The following is an 18,937-nucleotide window of genomic DNA, read 5'->3' as shown; positions in this document are numbered from 1 at the left end:
GTGTTTTATTAATAGAGATAAGAGTGATGTCATGTGACCTCCCAGAATCCTCCTCACCTCTCCGGTCAGCAGATAGATGATCTCCAGGGTGAGGTCTAATATCCTCTCAGTCATGAGATTTTGGTCCTTGTCCATCCTCCTTGAGGTGGTCATGTGATCTATACAGGACTCTCCTTTCTGTAGATGGATAATAAACTGAGAATTATCTGGACTTTACTGGAATGAATAATGTCTGCACAGAGTTCCCCCATAGTTCTGACACCCCAGACTGCTTCTTATACTGTATTAGAAGGCTTGTAAGTCTTCTTCTATTTAGCCCTTTGATTCCTCCTTTCCCCCCATTTATCAATATACTAAAAAATTTTTTAAACCAAAATGTTTTTGTTTTTTTTACATACAATATTCTGTGATGGCGAACCTTGGCACCCCAGATGTTTTGGAACTACATTTCCCATGATGCTCAAATACACTGCAGAGAGCATAAGCATCATGGGAAATGTAGTTGCAAAACATCTGGGGTGCCAAGGTTCCCCATCACTGCTCTAGACCCAGTGATGACATCATTGGATGTCTATGCTTCCCTATGCAATACAGACAATAAAATACTAGTGGGAGGGGTGGCACAAAACTTCCCCGAAAAAAGCAGATTGACCTAGGTAATGTCCACATGCCATGCCGAGCCTCCAAGACTGAAATCCAAAAAATTAGGCGGGGACAATTAGGCTGGGAAGGAAAGCAATAGATGATGCTGGATGCCCTCCAGCCATGAAATGAGGGGCATACATTGTGCAGCAAATGCAAACCATGCAATTCCAGTGCAGGAGATAACAACTTCAAACAAGTCCTTTTGTATTGACTGGAAAAGTGTTCTCTCCTCTGTGGAGAAATTTTTCTCCCAATGTCCTTGTTGGAAAGAGTTCCTCCAACTTTCTATCCAGTTGACCGATGTCAAACTGATTAGGATTTAAGGAGTCATCAACCCACTAGGTACAAAGACAAATGATAATCTGGTGGGAGTTATAATGGCTCCATTCTCCATCTAAAACTATACAAAGAAAAGATATAGTAAGAAGCCATCATCACTTCCATCAAATCATGAAAATCAGGAGCTTTATCTCCTACTCCAGGGGTCTTCAAGCTATGGCCCACCAGTTGTTCAGCAACTACAATTCCCATCATGCCTAGTCATGTCTGTGAATGTCAGAGTTTTACAATGCCTCATGGGACGTGTAGTTCTGCAATAGCTGGAGGGCCAGAGTTTCAAGATCCCTGCTCTACTCCATGTACTGTAGGGATGTTCATTCCTTCTGCTGCCTCCATTAGAACTTGTACTGTAGTTCAGTCTTCTTCCTCCCCATATCCCAATCCAGAGAAGACATGATGTCCATTATCTCACAGTGATGAGAGCCAACAACCCTGAGACAGCGTTATGGAGGATGGATTGAAGAGACAAGAACTCACTGCTCAAGGTGGTGTAATTGCCTGATGACTCACACCGGTGCATGCCCCGGCTCGCCTCCTTGGAAACTTGATAAAGGAAAATGAATTGGCAGCACTCCAGGTTGAGTCAAAATCCAGATTTATTGACTGGACATCCAAATATGACAATCGTGACAAGGTAGACGCGTTTCACACACTGACTGTGTGCTTAATCATTACCGAGGAGGATGGATAAATGGCTCTATATTTAGGATGTATCTGTTTTATAAACCAGAGGCTCTGGATGGACAGTTGGATAAATGGTTCTATATTTAGGATGTATCTGTTTTATAAACCAGAGGCTCTGGATGGAGAGTTGGATAAATGGTTCTATATTTAGGATGTATCCGGTCTATAAACCAAAGGCTCTGGATGGACAGTTGGATAAATGGTTCTATATTTAGGATGTATCCGGTCTATAAACCAAAGGCTCTGGATGGACAGTTGGATAAATGGTTCTATATTTAGGATGTATCCGGTCTATAAATCAGAGGCTATGGATGGACAGTTGGATAAATGGTTCTATATTTAGGATGTATCCGGTCTATAAACCAGAGGCTCTGGATGGACTGTTGGATAAATGGTTCTATATTTAGGATGTATCCGGTCTATAAACCAGAGGCTCTGGGTGGACAGTTGGATAAATGGCTCTATATTTAGGATGTATGCAGTCTATAAATCAGAGGCTCTAGATGGACAGTTGGATAAATGGTTCTATATTTAGGATGTATCCGGTCTATAAACCAGAGGCTCTGGATGGACTGTTGGATAAATGGTTCTATATTTAGGATGTATCTGGTCTATAAACCAGAGGCTCTGGATGGACAGTTGGATAAATGGTTCTATATTTAGGATGTATCCGGTCTATAAACCAGAGGCTCTGGATGGACAGTTGGATAAATGGTTCTATATTTAGGATGTATCCAGTCTATAAACCAGAGGCTCTGGATGGACAGTTGGATAATTGTGCACAAACCATCACAGTGACTATGGAGGAAGAGGACGGACATGACGGGGGGGGGGGGTTGCTGGGTGTAAATATAAAATAATATCTTATTACCTCCTCTGCTGCCAGTTCCAGCAATGTCTCCTCTCTACTTCCTCCTGGCTCACCTTTCATTAGGAACTTCCTGTCTGTATAATACATAATTTCCTGTCTGTATGCTACATCACTTCCTGACTCTATTATCCGCTCGCAATGTGATCCCCATCATGTGGAGTATGGAACAGTGGAAAATGTTTCAGCCTTTTTTCTGCTGTCTTTTGGGGCATTCTATATTAATTTCTCTATCATACCTATGCACCTTTTATACATTGGGTAACACCAAAACATTAAAAGAGAAAATAAAAATAATTAGTGTAAATATTCAAGATTAGAATACAAAAATCATCATTGATATCAAGGGTTTTCAAACTATGGCCCTCCAGTTGTTCAGGAACTACAATTCCCATCATGCCTAGTCATGTCTGTGAATGTCAGAGTTTTACAATGTCTCATGGGACGTGTAGTTCCCCAACAGCTGGAGAGCCGTAGTTTGAAGACCCTCGATTTATATAGACTGAAGATAATGAAACTTCCTCTTTCCATCGGGGATTTTGCCGATGTGCTCAGTGCATATAGTAGAGCTCAGATCTGAGTGGTTAGCCTTGACCAGCCGCCCATAGCACAAGATTTCTACCACAGATGATAACTATATTCCATCGGGAACAAATGTAGAAGAAAAGGACCTGCGGCTTTTGTTCAAATAAATCTCTTGCGGAGTTTTGCTCAGCAATGTGAAAAGGTTCCCAATTTGCACGTTGTTTCCTCAGGAGTATACACACCCTGGTAGAGACATTTTTTTATCTTCAGTGTCTACATCCCCACCACAAATTTGGCACTTTTCCACTGCATGGTACGGCGCGGTATGGCTCGCTTTGGAGCTTTTCCACTGCATGGTACGTGTTTCGAACGGTTCGGTGCGGCGGGGCTTTTCCACTACATGGCTCGCTTAAACAGTACCACCTCGGCTGGGGTTCCAAGCATGCCGTACCGATGATATCCAACAATCCTTCGGATGCAGCCTCTTGATTGGTCGTCACTACTAGCCACTGATTGGTCAGAGAGAATCGTCACTACCATTCGTCATTGGATTTGTGACAGCTTTTGGCACTTTTCCACTGCGAGTACCGGCTCGGCTCCAATCGGCACTGTTTGGCCCAGCTCGGCTCCGTCTGCGTGGTACGAGTTGGCATGTTTCAGCACTGTATAGGCTCTACTTGGCTCGGTTTTCTTTTGCACTAAAGTAGAAAGTGGGTGGGATTACAACGATTCTCTGACCAATCAGTGGCTAGTAGTGACAAACAATCAAGGCTGCATGCGAAGGATTGTGGGATATGGTACCGGTACGGCCCTCTTGGAACCCCAACCGAGGTGGTACTGTTTAAGCGAGCCGTATCATGTAGTGGAAAAGCGCCGCTGTACCGAACCGTTCAAACACGTACCATGCGGTACCATGCAGTGGAAAAGCGCCAAAGCGAGCCAAACCGAGCTATACCATGCAGTGGAAAAGTACCAATAATTCCCTCACCATTGTCCACATCACTAAACACTCTCTGCATCCCTGTGTTGTATCTATCAATGTCTGCACTAGATTCTTTAGAGCTACCACCCTCTTGTTGACACTATGGGGGGGGGAGTCAAGAAAACATTTGAGACACTTCTCTGGTTCTGTGGCTCTATTCAGGGCTGGCTGAAGACATTGTTCTACAATAAGAAGAGAAGGGCGCACGGACCTTGTGCATTACCGCTAAAAAGTTTATTAAAATCAAAAATGGGTAGCGTACAATATACTCACAAACCTAGGATATGTACAAGCATGTAGGAAATGGGAACCGCTCGCTTCCAGGACACTTCTCTACTGCTGGATAGCGTGATGGCTTCCACAAAACCTGTTTTTTTTAGTGATAATGCAAAAGGTCGGTGTGCCCTTCTCTTGTTATGATCTTACAGTGTTTTTTTTTGGATACCCTTGGTCCCGAGGGGGCAGCAAGACCATTCATATCTGTGCCTAACAAACCACCTAGAACATTCACCTTCCCTCATACCACTTGAGCACAGGAGAGATACTGTTTTTCCAAGATATTGTGCTGCCTGGGTCCAAGAATGAAATGCTTCCCCCACCCCCTGAAAAAAAAAAAAAAAGATCACACCCACCAAAAGTCCCCCACATCCATTTTTTTATGTAAATAAAAAATGTAGAGAATATTATATATACTGTTATCTTCTTCCATAACCCACCACTGAACCAGTCCACCAAACACCCGCTGTCTGTCCTCCTGTCACTCCTGTGTCTGCCACGGCCACCACCCTAGAAGATCCAGCCTGTCCTGCGTGAGATGGAGTCTGATGTCATTGCGTACAAAAGGATCACGCGAGTGACGTTCCCCGGAGGAGAAACTCCGCTTCCTCATACTCAACAGTTTTCACTACGGGAGGCATTATGAGATGGGTTAATGCCGCCTGTAACGCACCGCAAACTGATGACGCACAAAACTGCAAGAAAAAAAATCTTGGGTCTCAATTTGCCGCCTCTCTCAAAGTACCACTACCACCAAACACCCGCTGTCTGTCCTCAGTCCTCCTGTGTCTGCCACGGCCACCACTCTAGAAGATCCAGCCTGCCCTGCGTGAGATGGAGTCTGACGTCATTGCGTACAAAAGGATAACGCGAGGGACGTTCCCCCGAAGGAGACACTCCGCCTCCTCATACTCATCAGTTTGCACTACGGGCGGCAGTATGAGATGGGGAAATGCCCCCTGTAACGCAACGCAAACTGATGACCCACAAAACTGCAAGAAAAGAAATCTTGGGTCTCAATTTGCCACCTCTCTCAAAGTACCACTACCACCAAACACCCGCTGTCTGTCCTTAGTCCTCCTGTGTCTGCCACGGCCACCACCCTAGAAGATTCAGCCTGCCTTGCGTGAGATGGAGTCTGACGTCATTGCGTACAAAAGGATAACGCGAGGGACGTTCCCCTGGAGGAGACACTCTGCCTCCTCATACTCATCAGTTTGCACTACGGGCGGCAGTATGAGATGGGGAATTGCCGCCCGTCACGCACCGCAAACTGATGACACACAAAACTGCAGGAAAAAAATTTGCAGCCTCTCTCAAAGTACCACTAAAATCAAAGAACAAACACAAGGGCGAACCGGCCTAGTGCATTATCCTCTATAAAGGTTTTATTGAATAAAAGGTATAAAAATACACACCGATTCTTGGTATAAGCCTATCAAATGGATATAGTGCCAGCAGCATCAGAACCTCAGAACCAAAGGGTGTATCGTCCTCTGAAGCTAAAAGGCTTACGCGTTTCGAGGCTTAGCCTCTTCCTCAGAGCCTTTGGACCATGTCTCAGCCCTTGCTTTATATACTAAACAATTAATTCATTGTTTAGGCCAGGGATCCTCAAACTACGGCCCTCCAGTTGTTGTGGATCTAGACATCCCATGAGGCATTGTAAAAGTCTAACATTCACAGACATGTCTAGGCTTGATGGGAAATGTAGTTCCTGAACAACTGGAGGGCCATAGTTTGAAGACCCCTGGAGTAGGGGATAAAGCTCCTGATTTTCATGATTTGATGGCAGTAATGATGGCTCCTCACTATATCTTTTCTTTATATAGTTTTAGATGGAGACGGGAGCCGTTATAACTCCCATCAGATTATCATTTGCCATAGTTTGAAGACCCCTGGTTTAGGCTAAGCCTCGATACGCGTAAGCCTTTTAGCTTCGGAGGACGATACACCCTTTGGTTCTGATGCTGATGGCACTATATCCATTTGATGGGCTTATACCAAGAACCTGCTTGTGAGTATTTTTATACCTTTTATTCAATAAAACCTTTATAGAGGATAATGCACTAGGCCGGTGTGCCCTTGTGTTTTATTCTTTGATTTTAGTGGTCTCAGACTACCCTGGTTTTGAAAAGGGGGCTGCAAGGCCGAAGCATCCAAGAAAAGCCAAGTAGAAGGTGTTCGGTAGCCGCATGAGTGTGGCTGGATGTGGTTAGAAGTAGTGATCGACCGATATAATTTTTTTAATGCCGATACCGATATTTTGGTCATTGGATATCGGTATTGGTTTATTTCACAGGTACTCCTTGTCGAGGGATCCCAAACCCCTCCTCGGCACTGAAAAGCATTCAAAACACCAAGTTTAGCTGTTTTGAATGCTGTCAGTGTTTTGAATTCGGCGCAGAGTACCCGGAAGTGATGTCATGACATCACTTCCTGGTTTTTCACATGGAGACCCGATCAGAGCCGAATGCGGCTTGGATCGGGTCTTCTCTTCGGCGGCCGTCCAGGTAGGATGCCCGGGTCTCCCAGTGGGACGGGAGACCCGGGCGAGCCGTGGAAGGCGGCGGGAGGAGGGGACGTCCCCTCCCGCTCCTTGTAATGACAGCCGAGCGGCTTCTCAGCCGCATTGGTTGTCATTACAAGACAGCCGGCCGTCGGCTATGGACGCCAGTACCGGGGTAATGCCTCTAGCTGCAGGCATCACTCCGGTACAGCACTTTCCCTAAATATCGGCAATATCCGTAACCATCGGGGCCGATTCCGATATATCGGGGAAAGTGCATATCGGCCACCGATATATCGGTGGTGCCGATAATCGGTGGATCCCTAGTTAGAAGATTACCTCTCAGAGTGCAGGAGATAGGTGCTTCGCACCAATTTTTTGGTTTGCTCTCTCAAAGTACCGCCTGGGTCCAATGGACCCAGCTGGACCCATGGTAGGGCCGGCCCTGGCCGTATTAGATAATCCAGCGCCAAATTCGTGGAAGCTGTGCAACTGTTTTTTCTGCTATTTACAGTGAATTGAAAAAGTATTCACACCCCTTGAAATTTTCCACACGTCTTTGTTACAACTGAAAAACGTAAATGTATTTTATTGGGATTTTATGTGATAGACCGACACAAAATGGCGCATAATTTTGAAGTGGAAGGAAAATGATAAATGGTTTTCAACATTATTTTTAGAAATAAATCTGTGAAAAGTGTGGGGTTGCATTTGTATTCACCCCCTGAGTCAATACTTTGTAGAACCCCCTTTCCCTGCAAGATTTTTGGGGATGTCTCTACCAGCTTTGCACATCTAGAGAGGGACATTTTTGCCCATTCTTCTTTGCAGAATATCTCTAACACATGAATATGCTTTGATGTAAACCATTCCACTGTAGCTCTGGCTGGATGTTTCGGGTCGTTGTCCTGCTAGAAGGTGAACCTCCGCTCCAGTCTCAAGTCTTTTGTAGGCTCTAACAGGTTTTCTTCTAAGATTTCCCTCCATCCATCTTCCCATCAACTCTGACCAGCTTCCCTGTCCCTGATGAAGAAAAGCATCCCCAGAACATGATTCTGCCACCACCATGTTTCACGGTGGGGATGGTGTGTTCAGGGTGATGTGCAGTGTTAGTTTTCCACAACGCATTTGTTTTGTTTTTAGGCCAAAAAGTAAAATTTTTTCAGAATTGTCGCTCTTTTTTTGTTTATAGCACAAAAAATAAAAATCGCAGAGGTGATCAAATACCACCAAAAGAAAGCTCTGTTTGTGGGGGAAAAAAAATTTAATTTGGGTACAGCGTCGCACAACCACGCAATTATTAGTTAACCACTTGTGGACCGGAAGGATTTTCCCCCTTAATGACCAGGCCTTTTTTTTTTTGCGATTCGGCACTGTTACTTTAACTACTTAAGCCCCGGAAGATTTTACCCCCATTCCGACCAGGGTTTTCTTTGAGATTCGGCACTGCGTGATTTTAACGGACAATTGCGCAGTCGTGCGACGCTGTACCTAAACGAATTTGACATCCTTTTTTTTCCCCACAAACAGAGCTTTCTTTTGGTGGTATTTGATCACCTGTGCGATTGTTTGATCACGCGCTATAAACAAAAAAAGAGCCTCAATTTTGCAAAAATAACAATATTTTTCACATTTTTTTATGAAATTCCCCAAAAAAAATGTAAAAATCAAAATTTTTTTACATTTTCGGCCAATTTGTTTTATGCTACATATGTTCGGTAAAAAAAATCACAAAAAGCGTATTTTGATTGGTTTGCGCAAAAGTTATCGCGTTTACTAAAAAAGGGAAAGATTTTTGTCATTTTTGTTGGTTTTTTTTTTAACGCGTAATGGCGGCGATCTGCGATTTTTTTTGCGGTACTGGGACATTGCGGCGGACAGATCGGACCCTTGACTGACATTTTTTACACTTTTGGGGTTACCAGTGACATTACTACAGTAATCAGTGCTATACATATGCACTGTTACTGTACAATTACACTGGCAGTGAAGGGGTTAACTTTTTTATGAGAGGGAGGGGTTATGTGTGTCCCTAGGGGCGTGATTCTAACTGTGATTGGCTGTGGCTTGAGGTGTAGGAACAGTGATCAACGGTCCTACATAGTAGAATTCCTACACTGTGTATTCCTACACACGGGATAATGACAGGCGGCTTGTTTACATTAGCCGCCTGCCTTTCTCCCTCTGCACCGACGATCGCCGAGTGACCGGCGGACATCGGGTCCGCTGGTCACATGCGCGGGGGGGGGGGGGAAGTCCGTGACCACGCGGGAGCGGGAGTGCGCCTCTGGCGGCGCGTGCTCGCTCCCTAGACCCTCACAGGCTAGCGACGTAGTACTACGTCGCTCTGCCTGTGAGGGGCTGACCGCCGCAGTAAATAGTCGTGCGGCGGTCGGCAAGTGGTTAAAGAAAAATTGCGCGGTCCTGCGACGCTGCACCCAAATATTAATTTATTTTTTACTAATAATGGCGGCGATCTGCGATTTTTGGCGGAGCTGCGACATTGCGGCGGACAGATCGGACCCCTAACTGACACTTTTGGGGGGGACCAGTGACATTATTAAAGTAATCAGTGCTAAAAATATGCACTGTTACTGTAATAATGACACTGGCAGGGAAGGGGTTAACCTAGTGGGTGATCAAGGGGTTAAAATGTATGCCTAGGGGAGTGTTTACTAACTGTGGGGGGCGTGGCTTGTGAAATGATCATAGAGACCTGTGATCCTATATAGAAGGGTCACAGGCGCTCTGTGATCATTCCAGGGAGAAGAACGGTCGGCTGTGTTAACCACTTGCCGACTGCGCACAGTATATTTACTGCGGCAGTCGGCCCCGACCAGGCAGAGTAACGTAGATCTACGTCACTCGCCTGTCACTCCTTCTAGAGCCAATAGCGGGCGAGCGCGCGCCCGCCTCGGCTCGTTCACGGAGGAGTGCGGGCGTGTGCGGGCAACGGTTCTACTATGTAGAACCGTTGATCTTTTTTTTTACACCAATAGGAATGTCCCACTACAGTTAGAAGCACGCCCCTAGGACACACTTAACCCCTCCCTCTCCAATACAGTTAACCCCTTCCCTGCCAGTGTCATTTTTGCAGTAACAGTGCATATATATAGCACTGATTACTGCAGTAATGTCACTGGTACCCCCATAAGTGTCAAAAATGTCAGTCAAGGGTCCGATCTGTCCGCCGCAATGTCGCAGTACCGCAAAAAAAAATCGCAGATCGCCGCCATTACGCGTTAAAAAAAAAAAAAAACACCAAAAATGACAGAAATCTTTCCCTTTGTTAGTAAACGCGATAACTTTTGCGCAAACCAATCAAAATACGCTTTTTGCGATTTTTTTACCAAACATAGGTAGCGTAAAACAAATTGGCCGAAAATGTTAAAAAATTTTGATTTTTACATTTTTTTTTGGGGGAATTTCATATAAAAAAAAGTGAAAAATATTGCTATTTTTGCAAAAATTACGCTCTTTTTTTGTTTATAGCGCGTGATCAAAAAATCACACAGGTGATCAAATACCACCAAAAGAAAGCTCTGTTTGTGGGAAAAAAAGGACGTCAAATTCCTTTAGGTACAGCGTCGCACGACCGCGCAATTGTCCGTTAAAGTCACGCAGTAAAAAAAAAAATCGCAAAAAAAACCCTGGTCTTTTAGCAGGAAAATCCTCCGGTGGTAAAGTGGTTAACTACAGCCGACCGTCCTTCTCTCTCAGTGGGGAGCGATCGCGGGTGTCAGGCGGCAATCGCAGCCGCCAGTCCCATGGATCGGCATTCCCCGCTTCCTAACGGGGGCGGGAGTGCGCACGTAATCATTTCAGAGAGAAGAACGGTCAGCTGTGTTTACAATAGCTGACCGTTCTCTCTCAGCGGGGAACGATCGCGGGTGGCCGGTGTTCTGACAGAATGCTATACCCGCTCAGATTGCTATACCCTCGTCACTTCCGCCCCAGTGCGCATGCGCAGAAGGCATTCTGGAGGTCCGATGTGTATAGCGAACAGCTTACTGAGAAGAGGCGGGGCTGAGGCGTCATCGAGTTCTTACAGGGGGCGGGGCGGGGAGGATTAGTAGATCTGAGAGGAGGCGGTACACCTGAGAGGAGGCGGTACGGATGCAAATATCATCGAGTTCTTACAGGGGGCGGGGCGGGGAGGATTAGGAGACTTGCGGCCGTGTAATAAATGTATTAAAAGTAGTTCCTTCGGTACTGTATACTCCCCGCCCCCTGTAAGAACTCGATGATATTTGCATCCGTACCGCCTCTTCTCAGGTGTACCGCCTCTTCTCAGGTGTACCGCCTCCTCTCAGGTCTACTAATCCTCCCCACCCCGTCCCCTGTAAGAACTCGATGACGCCTCAGCCCTGCCTCTTCTCAGTCAGCTGTTCGCTATACACATCGGACCTCCAGAATGCCTTCTGCGCATGCGCACCGGGGCGGAAGTGACGAGGGTATAGCAATCTGAGCGGGTATAGCATTCTGTCACAACACCGGCGGAAATCGGTGCTGCCAGCCCCGTGCATCAGAGTCCCTGCTGCCTAGTGGGGGGTGAAAGCGCGCCTGCGCGTGCTCGCCCCGCCAGCACTGCGCGCGTGACCGACGTAGTACTGCGTCGGTTCACGCAGCCAGGCCAGCCTACCGCAGTAAAACGGCGGCGGACGGTCGGCAAGTGGTTAAAGTAACGCAGTGCCGAATCGCAAAAAGGGGGGGGGGAGGGGTAAATCTTCCGGAGCTGAAGTGAAAACACGAAAAAATGTGCACTAGAGATGTAATAAATAAATTTATATTTTTATTTCTTCTTTCAAATATACATTTTAAAATCCTCTGTAGAGTTTTTACATAATTCATCTCTAAAGTTTTCTCACTAGGAGGAAATCCGACCCTCAGTGATAGGATTCCTCACTTTCCTCAGTGAAACATTTCCCGCACTCTGAACACATGAAAAAAAAAAAAGGGATGCTCACTGGTGTGGAATTCTCTGGTGCGTAATAAGTGCTTCCTTGCGACTGAAACCTTTCCCGCACTCTGAACACGAGAAACGGTGCTCACCCACATGAATCCTTCTGTGTGTAAGAAGTGCGCCTTGTTCAACAAAGCACTTCCCGCACTCCGAACACAAGAAAGGGCGCTCGCCCGTGTGAATCCTCTGGTGTTTAAGGAGGTCTGATTTCTGAAGGAAACGTTTCCCGCACTCTGAACATAAATGAGGACTTTCATCTGTGTGGGTTTTCTGGTGTGCAAGAAGTTTTGCTTTCTCCGTGTAACATTTCCCGCACTCTGAACATGAGAAATTACTCTCGCCATTGTGTTTTCTCTCGTGCGCGAGAAGTGTTTTATTCTCTGCGAAACATTTCCCGCACTCTGAACATGAAAAAGGATATTCGCCCGTGTGAATTCTCTGGTGCGTAATAAGCGCTTTCTTGTGACGGAAACTTTTCCCGCACTCCAAACATAAGAAAGGGCGCTCACCCGTGTGAATTCTTTGATGCGTAAGAAGTGCGCCTTTTTCGGTAAAGCACTTCCCGCACTCTGAACATAAGAAAGGGCGCTCGCCCGTGTGAATTCTCTGGTGTTTAAGAAGGTCTGATTTCTGAATGAAACACTTCCCGCACTCTGAACATAAATGAGGACTCTCGCCTGTGTGAATTCTTTGATGTGCCAGAAGTTTCGCTTTCTCGGTATAACATTTCCCACACTCTGAACACGAGAACGGAAGCTCCCCCCTGTGTCTTCTCTGGTGTGCGACAAGTTTTCCTTTCTCAATGAAAGATTTCCCACACTCTGGACAGGAATAAGGACGCTCGCCCGTGTGAATCCTCTGGTGTTTAAGAAGGTCTCCCTTTTGAATGAAAGATTTCCCGCAATACGAACATGAGAAAGGGCGCTCACCCGTGTGAATCCTCTGGTGTCTAACGAGTGCGTTTTTCAGAATGAAACATTTCCCACACTCCGAACACGAAAAAGGACACTCTCCTGTATGGCTTTTCTGGTGCGTGAGAAGGACTTTTTTCTCAGTAAAACACTTTCCGCACTCTGAACACGCATGAGGACGATCGCCCGTGTGAATCCTCTGGTGTTTAAGAAGGTCTCCCTTTTGAATGAAAGATTTCCCGCAATAGGAACACGAGAAAGGGCGCTCACCCGTGTGAATCCTCTGGTGTCTAACGAGTGCGTTTTTCAGAATAAAACATTTTCCGCACTCCGAACACGAAAAAGGACGCTCTCCTGTATGGCTTTTCTGGTGCGTGAGAAGGACTTTTTTCTCAGTAAAACACTTTCCGCACTCTGAACACGCATGAGGACGATCGCCCGTGTGAATTTTCCGGTGCCAAAGGAGGTCTCCTCTGTGAATGAAACGTTTCCCGCACTCGGGGCATGCGTGGGGACGCTCGGTCGTGTGGCTTTTCTGGTGCGTAAGAAGGTCTTTGCTTTCAGTGAAAGATTTCCCGCACACCGAGCAGGATAATGAGGCCGCTCCTGTGAGAACACCTTGATGGCTCGAAGACGGTTCCTCGGGATTAGATGGATCTGGTGAGATATGGACACTGGGAGATCTTAGATGGAGATCTTGAAGATCAATAGGCGATTTATCAAGAGGTTCCGCACAATTAGAGGGATGCATTGATCCCTGTAAATGGGAAGGTCTGTGAGTGATGGGATTTACTCCTGACAAATATGGTGGACTTCCAATATCCTCTGCATTAAAACCTCGAGATAGGAGAAGATGTCCCTCAGAAGAGTTCCATACAAAGAGTCCATCTGTTGGAAACCAAGTTTAAAATGAACGTTAGAAGACTCATACAGTATGTTGGTAGAGCATTCAACAGTTTCCCAGAGCCCCTGACGTAGGTTCTGAGTCATTCAACAGTTTCCCAGAGCCCTGATGTGGGCTCTGAGCATTCAACAGTTTGCCAGAGCCCTGCCATCAGATTATCATTTGCCATAGTTTGAAGACCCCTGGTTTAGGCTAAGCCTCGAAACGCGTAAGCCTTTTAGCTTCGGAGGACGATACACTCTTTGGTTCTGATGCTGATGGCACTATACCCATTTGATGGGCTTATACCAAGAACCTGCTTGTTTTTTTTTATACCTTTTATTCAATGAAACCTTTATAGAGGATAATGCACTAGGCCGGTGCGGCCTTGTGTTTTATTCTTTGATTTTAGTGGTCTCAGACTACCCTGGTCTTGAAAAGGGGGCTGCAAGGCCGAAGCATCCAAGAAAAGCCAAGTAGAATATCTTCGGTAGCCGCATGAGTGTGGCTGGATGTGGTTAGAAGTAGTGATCGACCGATATCGTTTTTTTTAATGCCGATATCGATATTTTGGTCATTGGATATCGGTATTGGTTTATTTCACAGGTACTCCTTGTGGAGGGATCTGGCGGTCTAAAAGACCCCAAACCCCTCCTCGGCACTGAAAAGCATTCAAAACACCAAGTTTAGCTGTTTTGAATGCTGTCAGTGATTTGAATTCGGCGCAGAGTACCCGGAAGTGAGGTCATGACATCACTTCCCGGTTTTTCACATGGAGACCCGATCAGAGCCGAATGCGGCTTTGATCGGGTCTTCTCTTCGGCGGCCGTGCAGGTAGGATGCCCGGGTCTCCAGGTTTGACGGGAGACCCGGGCGAGCCGTGGAAGGCTGCGGGAGGGGACGCCCCCTTCCGCTCCTTGTAATGACAGCCTAGCGGCTTCTCAGCCTCATTGGTTGTCATTACAAGACAGCCAACCGTCGGCTATGGACGCCGGTACCAGGGTGATGCCTCTAGCTGCAGGTATCACTCCGGCACAGCACTTTCCCGAAATATCGGCAATATCGCTAACCTTGGGGGCCTGATTCTGATATTTTGGGGAAAGTGCATATCGGTGGTGCCGATAATCGGTGGATCCCTAGTTAGAAGATTACCTTTCAGAGTGGTTTGCTCTCTCAAAGTACCGCCTGGGTCCAATGGACCCAGTGGAAACCCATGGCAGGTTTAGATAATCCAGTGCCAAATTCGCGGAAGCTGTGCAACTATTTTTTTCTGCTATTTGCATTGACTTGGAAAAAGTATTCACACCCCTTGAAATTTTCCACATTTTTTTTTGTAACAATCAAAAACTGTAAATGTATTTTATTGGGATTTTATGTGATAGACCCAAAACAAAATGACACGTGATTTAGGTCGGGACTGTGACTGGGCCATTCTAACACATGGATATGCTTTGATGTAAACCATTCCATTGTAGCTCTGGCTGGATGTTTCGGGTCGTTGTCCTGCTGGAAGGTGAACCTCCACCCCAGTCTCAAGTCTTTTGCAGACTCTCACAGGTTTTCTTCTAAGATTGCCCTCCATCCATCTTCCCATCAACTCTGACCAGCTTCCCTGTCCCTGCTGAAGAAAAGCATCCCCACAACATGATGCTGCCACCACCATGTTTCACGGTGGGTATGGTGTGTTCAGGGTGATGTGCAGTGTTAGTTTTTCACCACACATTCGTTTTGTTTTTAAGCCAAAAAGTTACATTTTTTCAGAATTGTCTCTCTTTTTTTGTTTATAGCACAAAAAAAAAAAAAAAAAAAATCGCACAGGTGATCAAATACCACCAAAAGAAAGCTCTATTTGTGGGGGAAAAAAAACGTCAATTTTATTTGGGTACAGCGTCGCACGACCGCGCAATTGTTAGTTAACCAGTTCTGGACCGGAAGGATTTTCCCCCTTAATGACCAGGCCATATTTTGCGATTCGGCACTGCGTTACTTTAACTGACAATTGCGCGGTCGTGCGACGCTGTACCCAAATAAAATTGACGTCCTTTTTTCCCCACAAATAGAGCTTTTTTTTGGTGGTATTTGATCACCTCTGCGATTTTTATTTTTTGCGCTATAAACAAAAAAAGAGCGACAATTCTGAAAAAAAAAAAAACAATATTTTTCACATTCTGCTATAGGACATTCCCAAAAAAAAAAAAAATTTAAATCTAAATTTTTTAACATTTTAGGCCAATTTGTTTTCTGCTACATATTTTTGTTAAAAAAAAAAAAAAAATCGCAATAAGCGTATTTTGATTGGTTTGCGCAAAAGGTATCGCGTCTACTAACTAAGGGGAAAGATTTATGTTGTTTTTATTTATTTTTTTCTTTACTAGTAATGGCGGCGATCTGCAATTTTTAGCGGGACTGCGACATTGCGGCGGACAGATCGGACCCCAAACTGACTAACTTTTGGGGGGAGCAGTGACATTACTTGCCGCTATTAACAAAAATAAGCGACATTTCTGAAAAAAAAAAAAAAATATTTTTCACATTCTGCTATATAACATTCCCCCCCCAAAAAAACATTTTTAAAATCTAAATTTTTTTTAACATTTTTGTTTCCTGTTACATATGTTTGGTAAAAAAAAAATTAGCAATAAGCGTATTTTGATTGGTTTGCGCAAATGTTATCAAGTCTACTAACTACGGGAAAATGTCATTTTTTTGTTGTTTTTTTTAACTAGTAATGCCAGCAATCTGCAATTTTTAGCGGAACTGCGACATTGCGGCGGACAGATCGGACCCCTAACTGACATTTTTGACACTTTTGGGGGGACCAGTGACATTACTACAGTAATCAGAGCTAAAAATATGCACTGTTACTGTAATAATGACACTGGCAGGGAAGGGGTTAACCTAGGGGTGATCAAAGGGTTAAATGTGAGCCTAGGGGAGTGTTTACTAACTGTGGGGGGCGTGGCTTGTGAAATGATCATAGAGACCTGTGATCCTATATAGAAGGATCACAGGGGCTCTATGATCATTCCAGGGAGAAGAACGGTCAGCTGTGTTTACAACAGCCAACCGTCCTTATCTCTCAGCGGGGAGCGATCGTGGGTGGCCGGCGGCAATCGGTGCCGCCAGTCCCATGGATCGGCATTCCCCGATTCCTAATGGGGGCGGGAGCGCACGTGATCATTTCAGAGAGAAGAACGGTCGGCTGTGTTTACAACAGCTGACCGTTCTTCTCTCTCATCAGGGAACGATCGCAGGTGGCCGACGGCAATCGGTGCTGCCAGCCCCTGGCATTGGCATCCCCGCTGCCTAGTGGGGGGCGGGAGCGCGCCTGCGCATGCTCACCCCTCCAGCACCACGCGCGAGACCACCGTAGTACTGCGTCGTTTCACGCAGCCGGGAGGTCAACAAGTGGTCAAAGTAACGCAGTGCCGAATCGCAAAAATCAGCCTGGTCAGGAAGGGAGGGGGGGGGGGGGGGGTAAATCTTCCGGAGCTGAAGTGAAAACACAAAGAAATGTGCACTAGAGAGATGTAATAAATAAATTTATATTTTTATTTTTTCTTTCAAATATACATTTTAAAATCTTCCGTAGAGTTTTTACATAATTCATCTCTAAAGTTTTCTCACTAGGAGGAAATCCGACCCTCAGTAATAGGACTCCTCCGGTGTCGAATAAGATCTCTTTCCTCGGTGAAACATTTCCCGCACTCTGAACACATGAAAAAAAGGGATGCTCACTGGTGGGGAATTCTCTGGTGCGTAATAAGAGCTTCCTTGCGACTGAAACCTTTCCCGCACTCTGAACACGAGAAACAGCGCTCACCCGTGTGAATCCTTCTGTGTGTAAGAAGTGCGCCTTGTTCAACAAAGCACTTCCCGCACTCCGAACACAAGAAAGGGCGCTCGCCCGTGTGAATCCTCTGGTGTTTAAGGAGGTCTGATTTCTGAAGGAAACGTTTCCCGCACTCTGAACATAAATGAGGACTTTCACCTGTGTGGGTTTTCTGGTGTGCAAGAAGTTTTGCTTTCTCCGTGTAACATTTCCCGCACTCTGAACATGAGAAATTACTCTCGCCATTATGTTTTCTCTCGTGCGCGAGAAGTGTTTTCTTCTCTGTGAAACATTTCCCGCACTCTGAACATGAAAAAGGATATTCGCCCGTGTGAATTCTCTGGTGCGTAATAAGCGCTTTCTTGTGACGGAAACTTTTCCCGCACTCCAAACATAAGAAAGGGCGCTCACCCGTGTGAATTCTTTGATGCGTAAGAAGTGCGCCTTTTTCGGTAAAGCACTTCCCGCACTCTGAACATAAGAAAGGGCGCTCGCCCGTGTGAATTCTCTGGTGTTTAAGAAGGTCTGATTTCTGAATGAAACACTTCCCGCACTCTGAACATAAATGAGGACTCTCGCCCGTGTGAATTCTCTGATGTGCCAGAAGTTTCGCTTTCTCGGTATAACATTTCCCACACTCTGAACACGAGAACGGACGCTCCCCCCTGTGTCTTCTCTGGTGTGCGACAAGTTTTCCTTTCTCAATGAAAGCTTTCCCACACTCTGGACAGGAATAGGGACGCTCCCCCGTGTGAATCCTCTGGTGTTTAAGAAGGTCTCCCTTTTGAATGAAAGATTTCCCGCAATACGAACATGAGAAAGGGCGCTCACCCGTGTGAATCCTCTGGTGTCTAACGAGTGCGTTTTTCAGAATGAAACATTTTCCGCACTCCGAACACGAAAAAGGACGCTCTCCTGTATGGCTTTTCTGGTGCGTGAGAAGGACTTTTTTCTCAGTAAAACATTTTCCGCACTCTGAACACGCATGAGGACGATCGCCCGTGTGAATTTTCCGGTGCCGAAGAAGGTCTCCCCTGTGAATGAAACGTTTCCCGCACTCGGGGCATGCGTGGGGACGCTCGGTCGTGTGGCTTTTCTGGTGCATAAGAAGGTCTTTGCTTTCAGTGAAAGATTTCCCGCACACCGAGCAGGATAATGAGGCCGCTCCTGTGAGAACACCTTGATGGCTCGAAGACGGTTCCTCGGGATTAGATGGATCTGGTGAGATATGGACACTGGGAGATCTTAGATGGAGATCTTGAAGATCAATATGCGATTTATCAAGAGGTTCCACACAATTAGAGGGATGCATTGATCCCTGTAAATGGGAAGGTCTGTGAGTGATGGGATTTACTCCTGACAAATATGGTGGACTTCCAATATCCTCTGCATTAAAACCTTGAGATAGAAGAAGATGTCCCTCAGAAGAGTTCCATACAAAGAGTCCACCTGTTGGAAACCAAGTTTAAAATGAACGTTAGAAGTCTTATACAGTATGTTAGTAGAGCATTCAACAGTTT

The 18,937-nt window shown here is 45.8% G+C and overlaps 1 protein-coding gene across 1 annotated transcript in view; it reads right to left on the bottom strand.

Annotated features, from left to right (window-relative positions):
• Window positions 1-18,937, bottom strand: part of LOC309564419 (uncharacterized protein) — a gene marked incomplete at its 3' end in the record, with an annotated part of 909,898 nt that overhangs the window by 376,761 nt on the left and 514,200 nt on the right. The window contains 2 exon segments of the mRNA XM_082269049.1: window positions 12,301-13,188; window positions 17,373-18,332. Of these exon segments, the coding sequence (XP_082125175.1) occupies window positions 12,301-13,188; window positions 17,373-18,332 (1,848 nt within the window).

The sequence above is a fragment of the Pelophylax lessonae genome (assembly GCF_965119305.1).
Source record: "Pelophylax lessonae genome assembly, chromosome: 9".
NCBI lineage: Eukaryota > Metazoa > Chordata > Amphibia > Anura > Ranidae > Pelophylax > Pelophylax lessonae.
This window is presented reverse-complemented; position numbering and strand designations above follow the sequence as displayed.